At 39.2% G+C, this 21,972-nt stretch overlaps 1 protein-coding gene across 1 annotated transcript; it reads right to left on the reverse strand.

Moving 5' to 3' along the window:
- Window positions 1-13,263: 13,263 nt before the first annotated feature.
- On the reverse strand, window positions 13,264-21,636 carry LOC127507788 (uncharacterized). The gene is made up of 6 exons (XM_051885125.1): window positions 21,607-21,636; window positions 20,588-21,490; window positions 20,383-20,452; window positions 20,141-20,315; window positions 19,015-19,180; window positions 13,264-13,625 (listed from the first exon to the last, which is right to left on the reverse strand). Exons 1-5 carry the CDS (start codon window positions 21,634-21,636, stop codon window positions 19,015-19,017), a joined length of 1,344 nt encoding a protein of 447 aa, XP_051741085.1. The 3' UTR covers window positions 13,264-13,625.
- Window positions 21,637-21,972: the final 336 nt, after the last annotated feature.

Genomic DNA, 21,972 nt, shown 5'->3' on the forward strand with positions numbered 1-21,972 from the left:
TGCTCAACCTTCAATACTTGGTCAGCATTTGCTGTAGCAGATGACTTTCAGAAACTCTCCACCTTCCCCAGCTCCACCTGTATAGATCTTATATGGGTAATTCATGTATGCTATATTCTACAGCAGCAGCATGTCTTACAGTGCTCGGCGTAAATGAGTACACCCCCTTTGAAAAGTAACATTTTAAACAATATCTCAATGAACACAAAAACAATTTCCAAAATGTTGACAAGACTAAATTTTATATAACATCTGTTTAACTTATAACATGAAAGTAAGGTTAATAATATAACTTAGAGAACAAAATTTTCAGTTTTACTCAAATTAGGGTGATGCAAAAATGAGTACACCCCACCGAAAGTCTCTGGAGCAAAGCTAAATTTTAGATTACAAATGTCTAAGTTAACAAGAATTCAACCACAGGTGAGTCTAATTATTCATTACACAGGTGTCCAGCAGACAGTTGACTATAAAAGGGTGTTAAAACCCCTTCCCATTTCATGCTGTCAGCAATGACACCACATGTAAGAGAAATGTCACAAGACCTGAGCAAGAAAATAATTTCTTTACACCAGAAAGGTGAAAGCTACAAGAAGATCAGCAAAGCTTTACTGATCAGTCAGAATACTGTAGCAAAAGTGGTACAAAAATTTAAAAAAGATGGAACTGCAACCATCTCACAGAAACGTCCAGGTCGTACACGGAAGTTAACACCTCAACAGGAGCGTCTTCTGATGAGAAGGGTTGAAGAAAATCGCAAGTTCACTGCAGTTATCTAAAGAAGTAGAAAGCCAAACTAGGGTGACTATTTCCCGTGACACAATACGGCGTACACTGCAGAGGAATGGCATGCATGGGTGCCGTCCACGAAAGAAGCCTTTCCTAAAGCCCAGGCACAAAAAAGCCCACCTAGAGTTTGCCAGGGACCATGCTGACAAAGATGAAGACTACTGCGACTCTATACTCTGGAGTGATGAGACCAAAATAAATGTTTTTGGAACTGATGGCTTCAAAACTGTATGGCATTGCAAAGGTGAGGAATACAAAGAAAAATGCATGGTGCCTACAGTGAAACATAGTGGTGGCAGTCCTTATGTGGAGCTGCATGAGTGCTGCTGGTGTCGGGGAGCTGCATTTCATTGATGGCATCATGAATTCACAGACGTACTGCTCTAAACTGAAAGAGAAGTTGCTACCATCTCTCCATGCCCTTGGTCGTCGTGCACTTTTCCAACATGACAATGACCCTAAACACACATCTAAGGCCACTGTTGGATTTCTGAAGAAGAAGTGATTCAGTGGCTCCTGATCTGAACCCAATCGAACACCTATGGGGAATTCTAAAGAGACAAGTTGAGCATCACTCTCCATCCAGCATCCAGTCTCTAAAAGAGGTAATTCTTGAAGAATGGAAAAAGATAGATGTTGCAAAATGTTGCCAACTTGTTCATTCCATGCCTAGAAGACTTGGTGCTGTCATTAAAAATCATGGAGGCCATACAAAGTACTAGATGTAGTAGTTTTAGTTGTGGGGTGTTCTCATTTTTCACCCTAATTTGAGTAAAACTGAAAAATGTGTAATACAAGTTATACTATTAACTTTATTTTCATGTTATAAGTTAAACAGATGTTATATTAAACTTAGTCTTGTCAACATTTTGGAAATTGTTTTTGTGTTCACTGAGATGTTGTTTAAAATGTTACTTTTCAAAGGGGGTGTACTCATATATGCTGAGCACTGTACTTGCTCACAGCAGTGTGTCGTGTATGTATTGGCAGTAGCAGCAATAATCAACAGCAGCAGCGCAACATGTCAACATTGCTCAGCATGTCAGCATCACTCAGAGTTGTCATTACAGAAATTTGATTCTATTTTCCTTTTACAGCAGCAGCCTGAGGAGGATGTTCAGCATGTCAGCGGCAACCTGAATCACCTGAAGCAAAAAAACAGAACCGAGCTGTTGCTGAATTCACATCAAATCAATCTATATGGTTGAAAAATGAGGATTCCAGCAAATGCTTCAGCACTTCAACCCAAAGTACCAGCTTCCAAGCTGAAACTTTTGCATGTACACTGAGATTCCCTGCATCTACAATGAAACTAGAGAACTCATAATCCAACATCTCAGAGGGAAACCATTTTACGGCTGCACAACTGATCTGTGGACAAGTAGAGATGCAGACACTTTCATGCCTGTAACTCTGAAGTACATAACTAAATCATGGGAATTGCACTAGTGCCTTTGCTGCTGTGATTTCAACACAAATCACACAGTTGAGAGTTTGAAGGATGCTTTTGAAGAAAAAGTTGAAGACGGAAGTTAGACATTTCAAGAATGACAGGCATCACAATTCATAATGCCACAAATAACAAGAAAGCCCTTGAGGACTACCAAGGGATTCATTGTTTTATCTCCACCTTGATGTGAATAAAGCAATAGAGATAAACAGGGTATCTGCAGCATTGTCAAGGCTTCAAGCCTTCACCAGATCACCAAAGCTTTCATGCCAGCTGACCAAAAAATAGAAAAACCTGTCATCCCCAGACCATCAACTGATACACGATAAACCTACTCGCTGGAATTCTACTTAAGATATGGTGAAAAGGTTTTTTGGAGCAGCAGCAGGTTGTCTCTGCTGTGCTGGCTGAAGATCGAAAGAAAATTGCATCTGATGCAAAAAGACATTACAGAAATTGTAAAAGCAGTTCTTGAGCCACTCAGTCCTTTCACAGATGCACTTTGTGGTGAGACACATACCACCCTGTATTTAGTCTTGCCATTACTTTGGAAGATATTTGAATGCCTCGGTCAGAAACAAAGTGACTCTGCTTTAGCTAAGGAGATGAAGGAAAAGATCAGTGAGTATCTTCGCATTGCAATGATAATGCGCAGCTGCAGCTTCTTTTGAACACTGCAACTTAACTTGATCCAAGGTTTAATGACAACTTTTTTCTCTTAAAGATGAAGTGAAGTAAAGTCTCCTGGATGAGGTGAGGACAATGGACAATGATGGAAGTGCAACTCATCTGTCTGGAGAAGAAAGTTCAAGTCAAGACCTGAAGAAACTACTTTCCACCATAGAAGGAGGAGAAGCAACCTCAAGTCAAGCAGGGCTTTCTGTAGGTTACAAGATAAATAGCGAGTTCTTGGTGTACAGAACCTCTAAAGGTTACCAAATCTCCAACCAATTCATATGTAGCGTGAGGGCACCATAAACCCTATGGACAATTACTAAGCCCAATCAAACATAGCTTGACTATGTCACCCTGAATCCCTCTCTCCCCCTAAATTCTTCCTTGATATCGTCGGGGCGCCGATACAAAGTCGGGGTAGATTGTAGTGAGGTCCCTTGTAAGAACGCAGTTTCATCTAAGAAAGTGATATTTTTCCTTTTTGGGATATGTAATCCTTTTCTTTCTTTTGTTTGATATTCAATTTTGTGATGCACCTAATGGCTCTGATTATTGTTGTTGTTATGAGTCTATAAATGGGCTGTTTAACCCAAGTAAGCCTCAAACCTTTCAGTGATTCCATTTTACTTTTTTTGAAGGTATTTTTTTCCATGTACTGTAAATAGCTAGCTAGCTAAATATTTAGTTTGATAAAGCTAGCTGACGAACCCTTAAAACACAGGTTCTCAAAATGGAGTATATAATAGCCATGGGGTCCACATAATATTCCTAAAAGTCCTATGATATCCACAATGCTGAAAATGTGGATGTAATCTTAGAATCTTGTCATTAAAATGTAATTTACTGTTTAACGCAGCAGGTCATGACATTTTTTGCGTGTAAAACAAAAGTAGGACTGCACACCTAATCAAATTGTGATATGGACAAGTATTTGTGAATAGTAATATTTGATATTTAGTATAATATAATACAACCCGAATTCCAGAAATGTTGGGACATTTTTTAAATTTGAATAAAATGAAAACTAAAAGACTTACAAATCACATGAGCCAATATTTTATTTACATTAGAACATAGATAACAAAGCAAATGTTTAAACTGAGAAATTTTACACTTTTATCCACTAAATGAGCTCATTTCAAATTTGATGCCTGCTAACAGCTCTCAAAAAAGTTGGCACAGGGGCAACAAATGGCTGAAAAAGCAAGAAATTTTGAAAAGATTCAGCTGGGAGAACATCTAGCAACTAATTAAGTTAATTGATAACAGGTCTGTAACATGATTAGCTATAAAAGGGATGTCTTAGAGAGGCAGAGTCTCTCAGAATTAAAGATGGGCAGAGGCTCTCCAATCTGTGAAAGAGTGCGTAAAAAGATTGTGGAAAACAACGTTCCTCAACATCAAATTGCAAAGGCTTTGCAAATCTCATCATCTACAGTGCATAACATAATCAAAAGATTCAGAGAAACTGGAGAAATCTCTGTGCGTAAGGGACAAGGCCTAAGACCTTTACTGGATGCCCATGGGCTTCGGGCCCTCAGACGACACTGCATCACTCTTCGGCATGATTGTGTCAATGACATTACCAAATGGGCCCAGGAATACTTCCAGAAACCACTGTTGGTAAAAACATAATCTGCTGTGCCATCTGCAAATACCAACTAAAGCTCTATCATGCAAAAAGGAAGCCCTACGTGAACATGGTCCAGAAGCGTCGTCGTGTCCTGTGGGCCAAGGCTCATTTAAAATGGACTGTTTCTTAAACAACTGGTTTTTTTTAAATAGAAAAGATAAAAATTATTAAAGCATAAGTTCCCTTTCAGTCGGTGCACCAGCAGAGGATCAGATGTCGATCGATCTACGGTGAGCCCGTGTCTTTCCCTTCCCAACGTAATTTCCCCCTCTCGGTGGATTGTGGTCTCCGCAGCGTCCCTTACGGGCTCGCTTTCCCAGTGTTATCCAAGTCTTACTGAATGGGTCATGCGGAACAGCAGTAGACTCTCTCAGTGTAAGCTCGCTCCCTTCTCTGCCCTGAGGTGTGCCGGGTGGCTGAAGCTTACGCTGGGCGCTGGAAGGGGTCAGTAACCGTGGCGTTTTATTAGGGATCCCAATTCGTTGGTTCACTTCTGACGTACGTCGAATGTGACCGACTGAAAGGGAACATCTCAGTTACTTATGTAACCCTTGTTACCTGAAGGAGGGAACGGAGACGTGCTCGTCTCCTCAGCGAAAAACAGAGTGCGAGCGCACCCGCTTCCGCATTTATACCCGCTTGCGGGGGCAGTGCACGTGACGCATGCCAATGTCCATTGGCTCGTTTAGTTTACACTCGCTCTCTTGCATTTAGTTATCGCTCTCTTGCGATATCCCAATTCGTTGGTTCACTTCTGATGTACCTCTCCGTTCCCTCCTTCAGGGAACGAGGGTTACATACGTAACCAAGACGTTTTTAGTACTTATTAGAGTTATACAGTGTAGTTTCAATGTATTTATAATGTTTCCAATGCTTTCCTCACACTCTTTTAAGTATTCGGAATAATTTTTACACGTTTTTCTTTTTATGTTTTGGAAAAATAGTGCAAAAAAAAATAAAGCAAGAAAACAAACATTTTTCAAATGTACTCCCTGACCAAGCAAAAGGAATCCACTAAATTATCACAAACCTGATTAACTTGTGGTTTGTGTCTACACGTACCAGAGACAAGGGCCCTGGTACAGAGTACACTCTGTGTACAATGCAGTCAAGACCTGACAGCCTTGAGATGACACCCAAGGAATCAACCCTATGCATGGAGGCTGCAACTCTTCTCCACTGAACCCTGTGGCCCATTGACTCCAGTCTCCCTCTGACCATCCTGTAGCCTGCGTTTGGTAAATCATTCTTGATGGAAGCAACCAAACTATCAAGTTCATCATCATTGATGGTACTGTACATGCTCCTAACAGAGAGATCATACTCTTTCATTCGTCTGAAGACTGTGCTTCTAGAAACACCCATCAGTGTAGCTATGCAAGGCACAGGAAGTTGAGTATGGAGCATTTCTTTCAAGCATTGCTCTTTAATCAACATTTTGGGTTGTCCTGTGACAGAAGGAGCTGGAAGTTTCAGTTGTCCCTTCACAAGGTCAAAAAGCTCTTGCAAAGCCTGGGTGATAGCTGGGGGTACTTCTACATGATTGGATAGGGCCTGCAGAAGATACAGCTCCTGACAACAACAAAATTCAAGGTAATCCAAATTTAGTGGTGTTGTGCTTAATCCCAGTTGTAATTTATGCAAAAGCCTTTCTAGAAGGTAATGTCTCAGCTGTTGACAAAACAAAGTATAGTTAAATGAGTATTAAATACAGTAAAAACATTAATATTATTAAATAGTATCACAAAAATACACAGAACACTAATTATTTTACTAATATTATATTATACTAAATATTAAATATTACTATTCACAAATACTAGTCCATATCGCAGTTTGATTAGGTGTGCAGTCCTACTTTTGTTTTACACAGAAAATGTCACGACCTGCTGCGTTACAATTGACAGTATAGCTGTACATGCATGTAAGTACAAACAGCTTTCTAACTTTCATACTTATTTTACTAGTTGTGTAAAAATAAAAATATTAGGGTTGAAAGGAACATTTCCTGTGTATTAATGTCAAAAATGTAATTAAAAACTTAAAATTAAAGTGTATGCTAACACCTCCGTGGGGAGCTCCGAAAAGGAAAAGTGTTTAGGCAAGCCATAAAATGTAAGTGCAGCTTCTTAAATTGTGTTCTTTACTATGATTATGAGCCAGGGCCTGTGTTCTGACATTTCATCCTACCCGTCAGATTTACTTAAAAAAATCTCTAAGTAATTACTTACTGGTAATTACTGGTACTGGCTTACTCCAATATTGCGTCATTTTTGTCTCGCTGAACAACACGCCCATATTTTTTATTACTACTTGCACATGGATTTCTTCCTGTAAGGCAATTTTTTGACTTTTTATGTTAATTTCTATTATACCAAGACAGCTAGCACACTGCTTTTCATGGAAAAGGCTAGATATGGGGCATGCACCACTGATTAGTGAACCATTTCAAAATGATTTGATTGTTTGGTGTAAAATATATTTTTTACATTTTTATTTTCTTTAAATTTATTTGTTTATTGGTGTTTTTTTTTCTTTCTTGCATTTTTTTAACAGCTATGGAGGATAAGTGGGAAGCACTATATAATCTCCTGTCAGTAGGATCATACCCATTAGGGTATGATAAGTCCAAAAGGCAGAACATTAGTAGATATGCACTCAAATTCAACCTAGGGTAGTTATTTTAACTTAAAATTTCAGTTATGTTTATTTTACAGTATTATTCATTTATTGCCATATTTATCTTTCTTTTCCAACAATGGCAAATGTCCTTTTAGTCTACTTCTGTCAAAGTCATGTTTTCACTTTAATGTAGATGGAGACCTTTTTTTCTGGAAGTAGAAGTGTGATCAAAACCAAAGAGGAAGCCAGGATGCTCTTTGAAGAATTACATTCCTCTCCGATTGGTGGGCATACAGGGATTGGTGAATGCTGCCATCTGTGCCAGATTTTACTACTTTTTGGGTATGTGTGTTATTTTATATAGTTATTTTAGTTTATATATATATATATACACACACACACACACACACACTAAACCTACTTTACATTTCATTTACTTGATAGGTATCTGCTGTTTGGGAGCTTGTTGGCATTGATTTAACTGGACCATTACCTGAAACTGTGGATGGCTTTCAATACATTTTCACAGCCACAGACTACTTCTCATATAACACCAATTTTATCATCTCTTCACTGGTTACCTATTAAGTTCCGTATCGATTATAAAGTACTGCTAATGACCTATAAGACTCTAAATGGTTTAGCTCCTGTGTACTTAACCGATCTTTTATCGCCCTACAATCCTTCACGCTCTTTAAGATCACAAAACTCTGGACTTCTGGTTGTACCTAGGATTGCTAAGTCCTCTAAAGGAGGGAGAGCGTTTTCACATTTGGCTCCTAAACTCTGGAATAGCCTTCCTGATAATGTTTGGGGCTCAGACTCACTCACCCAGTTTAAATCTAGATTAAAGACACATCTCTTCAGCCAAGCATTCACATAATCCATCTCATATCAGATCAATTGCACATGACTATCTTTGCTTAATGTTATGAACAGCAGCTATGCTAATTATTCTCCATTTGCTTTTCTGTTTTACCTCGGGACGCCCGTCCCGAGGTGACTAGAGAGTACATCAGTTTCAGTTTGGATCCAGCCTCTTAAGACCTCAGATGACTAAAACTTTGGAAGAGATGGCGCCAACTCCTGCGATGACTTCAGATGATGCAACATCTGGATCAACACGCACATTCGCAAATTTCTATATATCCTAATTATTGTTAATATGTAATTCATTTTTCCAGGAGCTCTTTGCTTCTACCTTCAATTAAATTGCTAACAGTGATTGTATGTTAATCGCCTAAATTATTACATTATTGGCTAACTGCAGTCTCCAAATTGTAATGTTGACATGCATTCTCTGTAAAGCTGCTTTGAAACGATATGTATCGTGAAAAGCGCTATACAAATAAATGTGAATTGAAAAATTGAATTGAATTCTCAAAATGGGTTGAGGTAGGCCTGTCACCATAGCTGCGGGAACACATTTTATCAGGAGGGTGCTGGGGGTGACAACACTCACTTAAAGATTGTAACAAAAGTAAAGGGGCGTGTCCCAACATTTGTGTGAGAGCAGAGGGGAGGAGACGAGAATGGCACCGGAGTTGCGATCATGGATTTGAGTTGCGTATGACTGAACAGCTGTTAACAATAAAGGTTATACTAACGTGTAATTGACTGTTGCTGTCAAGCGAATGTCAAGACTGGAGTATGGTATGACTTGCGTTTTTCGCGACTTTGAATTAGACCCAATTGTGTATACACTGTTTACTTAAAAGGGCTCAAGAGTTGTAACTTTGATACGGTTGTTATTACTTTTCTTTGTTTCTATTGGTTTATTCAGTGTTTATTTTCTCTGAATTTTTTTTTTTTTTTAGATATCAGTTTAAGCTGACTAAACATTTGTTTTTTTTTAATACGATTTCTAGAAATTAAATAGTTGATTCTAAGCCAGTGAACAAACTTTGTGAATGTTTTTCTGCCTGTTACTGCTGGTATTTTGACTTTAAGCGTTTGTTGGTTCTGGGGTAGGGGCGTTCCCTTCTAGGCTGTAGGACATTATGAGGTTGGGAAGATATTAGGTGGTTTAGGGCTTTCTCACATGTGCTGTAAACTCCAGGTTGGGCCTGTGACAGAACATAAAGCCTGGAGCCCTCCTCATTTTAGCCCAGATAAATCAAACAGAATAGTAGGCTACGGAGCGTATTGAATTTGGAGGTAAGGACAAAGATCCATTGTCACCATTCATCCAGAGCCACAGGATATTTAACCCCTATCAGACGGGCATAAGTACCCGTTACAAGATGAACATACAAATGAATGAGGAAAGAGTTATAGGTGAACACTCAGAACTCATGATTAAGTAAATGTTAAAAACCCTCTAAAATATTTAACCTCTAAAATGGGCTAGTGTGAGAGAGGGCTTTAAACAGGCCAGGGCTAATAAGCCTCCCACTGTGAGCTTCGAGGCCATAATCAAACGCTATTAACTGATATTTATTATTATTTCACATAGAACACACGTGTTGAATCGCATCTGCTCCATTGTGATCACATGGCTACTTTAAACAGCTTTAAGGCTTTTAGCCCAAAAGCTCACATTTAGAAAGATCTTGATCAATTTTCGTATGTTCACGTCTAATTTCTTTACAGAGAATGATAATGTCCATTAATTTTCCACTAAATTATGCAATCTGAAGAGTTTTGAGCACTCTAACGTCTCACTGCTATCACACTAGTGGGCAGAAATGTTATCAAAATGAGTAAAAATACCCATTTAATTAGTTCCTGTGTTTTTATATTTACAACATAAGCCTATTATTTCATAGACACAACACCTTCCGTTTTTGCTCTGTGAAAGAAAATAGAACAAACAGGAGAATGCATCTCCGAGCAACGCTGTTTTGTTCCTCAAAGAATCAGTGTATTTGAACGAATCAGATGAGTGATTCAATTACGTTGCCCATTCATAAATACAGTCGCTTGTTCAGTTAAATGAATTATCATTTTTGAATGAATCGGTTCAATAAAGGATTCAACTGACTCATTAAGACGGAGACTTGCCGCCACCTAGTGGGGGTTTTAGTTTCATACTTAAAAAGTAGCCTACTATTTCATTTATTTCAATCATTTAATATTTCTACATTAAAATTTTACATTTAAAACATTAATCTCTTAACATAATTTATGCAATTATAATTTGCTATTTAAATCCACACATGTCATGTCTGAGCTGCATTAAACAGTATGTGTAAATCCAAAGATGGAATTTATTGATGTACTGACTTCATTTTTTTTGGTAATAATAGCCATACACAGGGCCGGCGCGTGCCTATAGGCGAACTAGGCCGCCTAGGGCGGCAAAAAGGAGAGGGATTTAGTTTTTAAGTTAGTTAATTAATTTATTTTTGGGACATTCGTTTGGAATTATTTCACTTATATCAAAAAGTTATCACCCGATTAGTTATTCTAAATCTAAATGATCTTTCCCTCATTCTACCGAGTACCAAACCCCGCCCCAACCTAGAGCGGCATATCACTGAACAAAAACCCGGCGTTTTGAGCGGTGAGTGGACTATGAGTTTGCACGATCGCAAATTCTTTCATTAAAACAAATAAATTTAGACATGATGTAAATAAGAGAATAAATGTGTGACAGCTTCATTTATTATAACAGAACTTTGTGAGATATGACAACATTTTAGTGATTACAGAGGGAGCACTCTTTGCGCGCCTTCTGCCATGCTCCCTTATACAGTAGGCCTATTTTCTGTTAAAAGTAACAGTGGTTTGTGAACGTAGTGAACAGACGTCCCCATTTTCCGGGGACAGTCCCGGTTTTTGGTGCTCCGTCCCCGACTGGGGCTGTCCCTGGAAATGTCACCGTTTTACAGCAGCCTGTTGGTTATCGGAGCAATCGTGTAGTGATTATATTCCCCAACAGAGGGGGCTGTGCAGCTACATAGTCACTGCTATACTTGATCGCGCGCGCGCCGCTAACCTGGACCAGAGCAGGGCGCCATTATCATCAATTATCAAAAGAAACATTGTTATCTGTTTCGACTTTCAAGGTAGTAACATAACTATTCATGTTAAATTAAAGTAATATGGTTATGTGTTTTATAATAGGGTGCGGGATTGTTTTGGACAGTTTAAACGTCCCCAGTCACAACGCAGCAATTTCCACACGTCTTATCAAGTGGTGAAGGTACACTCAGACAGTGACGCCTGCAGCTGTACGGCTGTACGCACTGTGCGTACCATGAGAGGGCGCTAGTTAATGCCGTTTTTATTTTTTACATCATTTTTAAATTGATTATTAAAATCTATCTGCGTACACTCATGACATATTAAGAGAGCAGGAGAGAATGAGAATAAATAAAGGTGTGCGTTTGTCAAATGTGTGTATGTGTGTGCATGGGTGGGCGTGGGGGATTTGGGTGAAAAGAAATCTGATTGGCTAGTTAGTTTCGTCGTTTTTTCCACACATGAAAAATTACGCTACAAATAGTTAATGTTAGAAACAGGCTCAAAATGAGTAAACGCTCTCTAAAACAGCAAAATTCGACTGAAACATTTGCAAAAAGACCTAAAACTATTGAGTAGGGATGGAGAAATGAAGCCTCTTAAATCTTTGAAGCTTTTCTCTAAATGTTTCGGGAAAGGTTTCAAAGCATCAAGAGTGTCGAAAACAGCGCCATCTTGTGGTAGGAAAAATTTACAGCAGCCATAAACCTGAGTGCGCAGCTCCGTTGTTTTATCCATTAAGCACAAACAAAAGCCTGACGACGGTAAATGTGTTTATTTCAATAATATAATTCACATATTAAAGTTTGGCAATAGATGAAATGGATCAACAAAAACAATAATTATAATAATACTAATAATACATACTGAGTTGTTTGAGGCAAGTAAATTGTGCTGTTATTATATTGTAAATACTGTTTATATGACAGAACATATGATGATGTCATATAGGCTACAGGCTTATATATTTAAAATGTTTCTCACATGCAAAGTGAAGCATTCACGTGACTGGAAACAATGCGAGGCTTCGTTTTTCGTTATCACGTTTCTCTGAAAACAATACGCACATTTCGGGACAAAGCCGCTTAGAGATAACGTACACTGTTAGACTTTTTATTGTATTTTTGGGGTAACTTACTGGCAGCACTATTGCCAGAGTTGTGACACACCACTGTCACAATCAACTACATCTATTTTATTTATCATGATGCACCATAAAAAAAAGACCTGAATTTATAACGAATCAAAGCAGAGATCATGACAATGCGCAACAAAAAGCATGAACAAAATATCCCTGTTGGTCTTGGCTGGTCTCCATACTGGTAAACAACTGATGGCTGATCTGAAACAAAACAGGGAAAATGTGTGAGAAATAGTCATTTATTTCATCTAAATTTGTTCATGGAGAGATGAGAACTTGTGCAACAGCAGTTATTCCCAGTAGAGTACTGTTTAAATAGGTTAGCTTTATTGCACGTCCTTGTTGGGGAACTCTATTAATTGCCTTTAATGCAATCACATTAAAGGTACAGTGAGTAATTGTATGGCCCTTTTCTAACATTACAAATGTCTTTACTGTCACTTTTGATCAATTTAATGCATACTTGGTGAATAAAATATTAATTTCTAGTCATCAAAGAATCCTGAAACAAAATGTACACAACTGTTTTCAACACTAAAAATAATCAGAAATGTTTCTTGAGCAGCAAATCAAGAAATACATTTCAAAATATATCCAAATAGTTATTTTAAATTGTCACAATATTACTGTTTCACAATATTACAGTTTTTGCTGTGTTTTGGATCAAATGAATGCAGCCTTGGTAAGCTGAGGAGACATCTTTTAAAAATATTATAAACCTTACCGTCTAAAACTTACAGAATAGTTCTGTATATATATATATATATATATATATACATATATATATATATATATATATACATATATATATATATATATGTGTGTGTGTGTGTGTGTGTACACACACACACACAGTTACATCCCCATTTTAGTGTAGGGTTGGAGGAACGTATAACAGAATAAAAATGTTGTGATGTGTGGAGGCAGCAAGGTTCCACTCCCAACTCCAGCTTCATGCTTTTTACAAAGACCAAAATCAAATCAATGTCAAAAACAAGTTATTTTATTTTAAACATAAACACACTTTTAAATATAAACCCTCTACCTCATAAAAGAAAAGAAAAAATCTACAATTAAAAAAAATACACTAACTCAGACTTTACACTTACTTTAAAAGCTAAAACAGGAGAAAACCAGATCAAAAGTAAATGGCACCCACCTCTCTACTAATTCCTTACCAAATAATTAACAATATAAATTTGTATGTAAAGAACAATAAAACAAAAGTATACAAACAAATAATAATTAGTCATATCTGCTCTGTGGAATGGCGCTGCTTTTGCTCCTCTCCTCTTCCAATCACAGCAGATAACAACTGATCATTGGAGTCAGGTGGCAGCCATTACTTCCTGCTTATGGGATGAAGAGAGAGAGAGAGAAATAGGGATAAGATAGGGATAAGGGGAAATTAAATAATAAAGACAACAAAACAAATACATCCTTGGACATAACATTACACACTCTGTAACGGCCACCTAAATTATGCTGAATACTGTTCATGACGTTCATGTTGATGTGCCTTTAAGATAACTTCTTCTATGGCGTACGTTGTAGTGTGCACACTGTTCTCATGTGAGCGCGCAAGCACAGAGTTGAGAGAGAATGCTTGTGTGACGAGAAAGATGACTGCTCTACTGCTGACTGATGTTCCAGTGTAATAATGTCACTTTTCCACTTTGATTCTTAGCATTTATCAGAGTGCTACTGCTTTCTTTTCCTGTTTATCCTCACTCTTTTACATGTACATGTAAAGAGTGTGCTTATTGCATGAACCATCTATAAAGACTCGTGGGACTACCAGTTCAGTTGCCTTGGGTTTTTCTTCTCGCCTCCTGTTTTCTGTTTTTCATCTGGGCAGACTTCAAACCCTCTGGTAGAAGTTACAAATTGGCGCATGAACAACTGGATCCATACCGGTTATCTTTCGTTTTCGACACGGATGTTCGAATTTGTTTATCTTTTTTGAAGAGGATTTCGTTGCTGGAGTTTTTTCATCGCGCTGCAGCAATCGGACCTGGCTGACTAGCTTGCTAGCTATGGGGACCATGCGGTCAGTGCTTGAGTGATTTTCAGGTACTGTTTAAGTGTTTTTTTTGACTGATTGCTTATACTATTTTCGATTGTCAGAATATTGAATGCTTCAATTGCATCCACGAACTTTTGGATGTATTTTCGACCGTTTTTGCCTTTTGATCACTTTTTGAACTGAACTGTATTATACTGCATCAGGACATTACGGGAAAAACTTGTTTTTAGCATCACTCAGACTTTTATGCAATGAGTGTCAACGAGGAACATTGATGTGACTGAAAAGTGAAGAACGAGTGAAGAAATCACGTGTGGGACATTATTATTATTATTTTTTTCTCTCTCGTTTTTGTGGTGTGCGTCTGCTCGTTTCAAGCCAGCACGCACAGAATAGATCACTGTTTGCAAGACACTTGATTGGGTAAAATTTCATAGTGTGTGCAAATCATCAGTGCTTCTACGTTTTTTCTGATACTTTTTGATGTTGGTCACATTGCTGTGTTATACTGTTGGAAAACATATCACAGGGTGCTGTTAACAGGGAAATTGAATGTGCATGTTAATTATCTGCAAACTTTTAAAAGAATTACTGATGTTTCTTCCCTGTGGGTGTGCAAAAACAACATTTTACTAAGTTCTGCTTTTGCTTCCATTATTTGTGAAAATTTACTGTTTTTTCAATTCATTGTTTGCAACATTGATTAACTGTGACTGTGTTTTTGTACATAATGGCTACTCACCCTGACTTTCAGTTTGACCTAACTGACTGCCCCTCAGTCGCAGATTCTCTTCCACAAAAGGTAGAATCACAGCATACTGTTGGAAACTTACAGACTCAAGTTCAGCTGTTACATGAAGAGGTTGCAGTGCTGCAGCGGTGCCTTCGTGACTCAATTAACCTACAAAAAGATATGCTGGACCGCTTGGCGGATCAACAGAGTACAGTACCACAACCAGCTCCGTTGGCCAGCTCGACGCCTTACAGCTTGGCGCAGGCTCCGTCAAAGGCCTCAAGGTCAGTGCCAGTCAATGCAACATAGTAAGTACTGCACCCATATTTGCTCAGCCACTCACCGTGGATATGAATACCACAACAACTGCGTGCAAATGCCTGATGAGCCGCTGCCAACTTTTGTTGCTCACATGTTGGGTGAGTTTCATAAGCTAAAGATCCCTCCGCCCCAACAAAAGCAAATACATTTGATACGGAAGCATGTGCTTGAGAAATATAGAGTCACTCTTTACACGTCTCACACTCGTACCATCAGTCATGGACCTTCTATTGCGGGCTCACAAGCTTCATGCCGTCCTTGGTCCAAGTGTTGGGTGTCCGCCTCAGACACAGGCTAACAGTATGCCCAGGAGGGATGTTCGCTGTTTTAAATGCTCCCTGCCTGGATTCACCACTCGTACAAGCCCTAACTGTAGTCCAGGAATAAAGCTGCATTCGCCTCCAACAGAGCCTCCAAGAGTGACTGGTGAAACTGTCAATAGACCGCCGGACGTGAGATGGGTGGATGGCTCTAACCAGTCCATTGGGGAAGGAAAAGTGGCCTCAGACTTTTTAGGGGAGGGAGGACGTTCAAACGGGGCAATCCTCCCTCCAGAAGATAAATGTGCCTCATTTGCCTGATGCTTCAATTAGTGATCAACCTACACTGTGTCATGTAGAAGATGTTACTTCCATGTCTTATTGGAACACTCCATTCAGAGTAAAGGTTAATCTTTATGGACAAGCTTTTGATGCCACTCTTGACACTGGTGCTTCTCTTTCTGCGGTGCAATCAGTGGTTATCCAGACTATTCCTGGGGGGAACATAAGAATAAAGCCATGGTCCGCACCTCCTATTCATCTTGCGGATGGAGCACCCTGTTGCCCACTGGGTGTCATTTGGTTGCCATTGGGTTTTATGGGCCAGCGTTTCTATCATTGCCTTGCTGTTGTCCATAATCTTCTCCTCTTATCTTGGGAATGGACTTTATGTTGAGGTCTTCAGTCACAATCCATGTTCCGTCCAGGTCAGTGGTGCTCGGTGATGATGCCCCTTGAGGAGTTGGAGGGCACTGACTTAACTATGCCTGTCCCTGTTTGTTGTGCCTGGAGGTCGGTTCTTCTGCCCTGTCTGAAAAGGCTAAAGATGCATCCCTAAATAATGAACAGAAAAACAAATTGACTGAATTGCTCGAGACCTTCAGTGGTTTGTTTGACAGACATTTGGGACGCACCTTGCTAGTGGAGCATGAGATTGTCACAGATGATTTAAAACCAGTTCACCTTGCCCCTTACCACACTTCTCCTGCTAAAAAGGAACTCATTGAATCTCAAATCAAGGAGATGTTGAAGGAAGGAATAATTGAACCCGCTTCTGGTCCTTGGGCTGCCCCAGTCGTAATTGTCCCAAAACATTCAGGAGAGCCAAGGTTCTGTGTTGATTATCGCGCACTCAATAAGCTCACAGTCAAAGACTCGTATCCACTCCAGAGGATTGATGAGTCTCTCGACTTCCTGGCTAGAGGGACTTTCATTTCCACCATTGACTTGGCCAGAGGCTATTGGCAGGTGGCAGAGAACTCAAAGCCAGAGACTGCTTTCATTTCCCACTGTGGGTTATATCAGTTTTGTGTCTTACATTTTGGATTGTGCAATGCGCCCGCCACATTCCAGAGGCTTACGAACACAGTCCTCGCTGGTCTCATCTATAAGTCTTGTGCCGTCTACTTAGACGATATTGTGGTGGCGTCACCTACCTTTGAGCAGCACCTCACTGACCTAAAAGATGTTCTTACCAGGCTGGAGTCTGCAGGATTGTCCATTAAGCTTGTAAAGTGCCAGTTCTGCAGGAGTGAACTCACCTTTCTGGGTTATAGTGTCAACTCAAGAGGGATCCTGCCAAATGAGGACAAAGTGAAAGCAGTGACGGATTTCAAAACCACGACTAACACAAAAGAAGTCAGACAGTTTCTGGGAATAACCAGCTATTACAGACGCTTTATCAATGATTATGCCCGCCATGCTGAGCCACTCTTTACATTGACCAGGATGGATGTTCCTTTCGTGTGGTCAAGTGAGTGTCAGACGGCCATGGATTTTCTCAAAGACAAGCTGACTTCTGCTCCTATTTTGAGATTCCCAGACTTTTCTCTTCCTTTCTTTATCCATATGGATGCATGCGACAGTGGACTTGGCGCCACACTCTTGCAGAGGGACAACAATGGCAGGGATGTTGTGGTAGCCTTCGCGAGTCATTCCCTACACATGTCTGAAAGACCATATTCCACTCTGGAAAAAGAGTGCTTGGCCGTCATCTGGGCCCTTGAACACTTCAGGCCGTATATTGAGGGTCTTCATGTGACAATCTTTTCAGACCACAATAGTTTGAGATGGCTGATGTCTCGGCCAAACCTGTCTGGCCGGCTGGCTAGGTGGTCTGTCAGATTGCAGGACTTTGACATTGTCCATAAGCCAGGGACAAGTAATAAAGTGCCCGATGCCCTTTCGCGTAACCCTGTTCCTTCCTGCGGTGCACCCTTGGGTATCCTCCTTGATTATGCCATAATTGGGGGCCTTGACCCCGTATAATATACTTTACCCCCTATAATGTTTTCAGATTGGGAGCACCTTAGGCAGCTACAGCTCAATGACCCAGTTACGGGAAACTTCCGCTGATGAGAGTAATGCTGAGGAGTTGTCTCGGTATGTGATCCAGGATGGACTCCTGTACTTTGTAGATGACAAAAGGAGTTAAAAGGAGTTTGATGGAATATTACCATGATCACCCGATGGCTGGACACTTGGGAATGACGAAAACGATAGCGAAACTTTGATTTTACTGGCCGAAGATGTCGTCTGACACTAAGTACGTCGCCTCCTGTACTGTCTGCCAGTTCACAAAACCCAGCCAGAGGAAACCCGCAGGGTTTATGATTCCCATCCGCCCGCAAAAACCATGGGAGTATACTGCTGCAGACTATGTATTTTGGTCCATCTGTACTGTCATGTATGCCAGTGTATGCCTTTATACATACTTCTGTATGGTTCTGTAATTTTGACAACTTTTCATGTGTGGGGTTATTCAAAGTGATGTTGTACTCAGTTGTTCAGATCTCTGCGTGGTTTATTGCAATTTTAATTATCATTTTTAATTTATTGCAACTTTAATTATTTTAGTTTTTAAACATATTTTGCCTTTTATTTTCTCATTTACCCATGTTTTTTTATCGCTCAAATGCATCAGTTGCTTTAAGCAGTCATGGCGCAAGCATTGAAATGGATTTAAGATTTCAGAAAGCAACAAGTGAAAAGAAAATGTTGATCTTCTCTGCAGCAACTGTACGGTTGCATTTTAAGACGTCTGAAGCATGGATATAAAATGAAAAATTACATATAAAATTACTATGTCGTTCCAAACCTGTAAGACCTTTGATCATCTTCAGAACACAAATTAAGATATTTTTTACGAAATCCAAGAGATTTTTTATCCTCAATAGAAAGCAGTAAAACTACATTCAAGGTCCAGATAAGCAGTAGAGACATCTTTAAAATAGTCAACGTGACTACAGTGGTTCAACCTTAATGTTATGAAGTGACAAGAATACTTTTTGTGTGTAAAAACAAATAAAAAATAACTTTATTCAACAATTTAGTCTCTCCCTGTCGGTCTCCTACGCTGCTTACATTGTATAGACAGTGTAGGCTTCCGTGTAGCTTACCTAATTTGAAGTTTTCCACTCAAATTCAGTAAGCCCCTGGAGAAATGTTGTTACCCGGAAGCTGATGGCTGTCACCTTTCTCTGGACAACACCTCCTGTCTTGCGACTTGTGCCAACTTTGGCCCTGCACTTGGTGCCCTCTTCCGGGTTGATCCTTACCAAGAATCTTAAAACAAACACAGGTCTTAAATTTTCACATACAGTAGTCATCTTTAAAAGTAACCATTTACTTTCCTCAATTTAAATAATCTATTTAAGAAAAAAAGATGATTTTTTATTTTTTTATGAAAACAATAACTAACTTTGTTTATACAGTTTCATGTTAACCAAACAAAACTTTTTTTATTTTTTATTTTTTGGGTGAACTATATCTTATGAACTATATGACATTGAAAGTAAACATATGATCAACTAATATTTTATTAATCATTTTCTTAATCATCAGTTTACATTACATGTAATTTACATTTATTTTAATAAATTACAGCATTTAACTGAATTAATTATCGAGAGGGAGAGACAGATGAGATATATGTACTTGCATCTATTCAGCATCTCTCTTTATTAACAATGAAGCTGTGAGTTTAATTACTTCAATTACTAACCCCCTCGTTGCGGAGAAATATAATGTAGCAATTCAGTAGTGAAGTTTTTTATTACTAAAAGTCACAGGACAGCGTTAATAAGTTTCTGTGCTCCTGAATGTTTCTGTGTGTGCACAGCTCTGTGTGGTAGTGACCTATGTGTGTTTCAATAAAAACAGCACATTAATATAGAACGGCGATTAAACTGCATTGGAACTGCCTGTGCATTAAACAGTTTTATTGCACACCATCCGAACACTCGAGTATTCAGACAGACTAGGGCTGGGTATCGATACAGGTGTCCAGATTTGATTCCGATTCACAAGATCTCAGTCAGTGTCAAAGATCTCAAAAGGTTAATCCTTATGAAAGTTACAAAAATGTTTTTCAGTGAAGAGCAGGGAGTGATTTTCTTGTCTTTTGTAGTTTGATTAACAATTTCGAACACAAACTGCAGCAGGAATATTAGACATACAAATACATTATATAATTTTCATTTTGGGTGAACTAATCCTTTAAGGTTTATCTGGTGAATTACTCACCTCTGTACCATCTCCAGCGTAGTGGATGCTGACTCCTGATACTCCAGATTGAACACATAAAAGGAGCTGAAAAAGATGGTGAAAGCACTGGCGAAGTCATGCAGCTGATTAGCTTCAAACAGGACCTTGCCCTCAATGCTGACCATCCAGTGTGTTGCAGACATCAGACTACTCCCTAAAACAAAGGCATCTTCAGCTAAATTGTTTCATGTAATAGAATTCTCAACAACTATTTCTCGTACCTAGCATGATCACCCGTGGTGTCGTCGGCAACATCACCTCCTGCTCAACCAACATCTTGGTTGAGGTTGGCTGAAAAAATAAAAAATAAATAAAAATCTCTCATATATTGTAAATAATTTCTATTTAAGAAAAAAATGTGATATTTTAACTTGTGTGTGCTCAACTTAAGTGAAGGTGTAAAAAACGTAAGGAAAGAAATTTTACGTCTGTCAAGATGAATATTTGGTCCTCTTTCTCTTGAAAGTATTTCATTAACAGAAGAATGGCAGTGATAGGGACCTGATGGTTGTTCATGCTTTCATCATGTTCCATCTCTTGTAGCACAGCCTGGATGTCCTGGTTCCATTTTAGTCTCTGATTCAGGAAAAAGTTCACAATCCTCCTGCCCTTGGTGAGGAAAGCTTCATGGAGGCATGTGTCAATATCAATGTCAGTGAGCATATGGAAATGACTGCAGAGACCTCTTTTAGTGAAGAGAAATGGCCACTGCTCCTCAACTTCACACAGACTGGGAGGGGGCCAAGTATTTATCATGTGCCTTTGATAAATATAGGTCAATTCCATATTCTTTTCTACATCCATTTTCTCAACAGCTGTAGGTCCTTCTGACTTGAAGATAGTTACCAAGATCTTTCTCTTGTCTTCCAATGACTCTGCTGTTTCTCCTTGTGGAAGATTAGCTGGTTGCCATTTTGTACACCCATAACAATCCACATCTGTTCTGCTTCTTCTGATGGCAGCATCATTGCTGCTGCTGTCATCACTAGACCTTTTCCTAGGCTGTCGGATTCGATTACTGACATTGTCTCTATTTACATGCTCAACTCTGGTTTTAATCTGTCTGAACAGTGAATAATAACCGCACCCTAGCTGCTCACCTTCTCCAGTCTTATCAGCAAAGGTCCCAGGGTACTTACATACAATTACTCTGGCCACTTCTGTACAGGCAGCTTTACTGGGTTTTTTGCAGTGTGCTTGCATTGCTTCAACAACAACTCTAATCAGTACCCTTCTGTCCTCTGGGTGAGCCAAGCAACCTTTTTCCATGGCCTGTAACAGTCGTGCCGGCATTTTGTCCCATGGTACTTGGAAGCTGCTGATCCAGGACTTGTTTTGGTTTGAAGAAGTTTGTCGTTCAGAAGGGAGTGGGGAAATTTGTGTGGGACTGGGTGAAAATCCTTCTGGCAGGATAAGTACAGGGAGTGAAACACTAGGTTCCTGACCCTCTGAAGAAGTTGAGGCCACTTGCCCATTTGCTTCAACAAAGAGTTTGAGAGTTCCACATAAATTCCACATGCACAGATACAATATTCACACATTAATAAATTGCAGCAGGGCTCAACACTAAGAATTTTTTTCCACTGCCTTGATTTTTTTTCTACCGACACTGCAAAAATGTATTTTCTTGCTTAGATTTGTTGTCTTGTTTCAAGTCCAAATATCTACAAATTCTTAAATCAAGAAGCATTTTCTAGATAAGCAAAAAAAAATATTTTGTTATCAGAAAAAAATAAATTAAAATTAAGTGAGTTTTTGCTAAAAACAAGCAAAATAATCTGCCAGAATAATCAGAATAATCTTGTTTTCGG

Source organism: Ctenopharyngodon idella, chromosome 3 (assembly GCF_019924925.1).
Source record: "Ctenopharyngodon idella isolate HZGC_01 chromosome 3, HZGC01, whole genome shotgun sequence".
NCBI classification, from domain to species: Eukaryota; Metazoa; Chordata; class Actinopteri; order Cypriniformes; family Xenocyprididae; genus Ctenopharyngodon; species Ctenopharyngodon idella.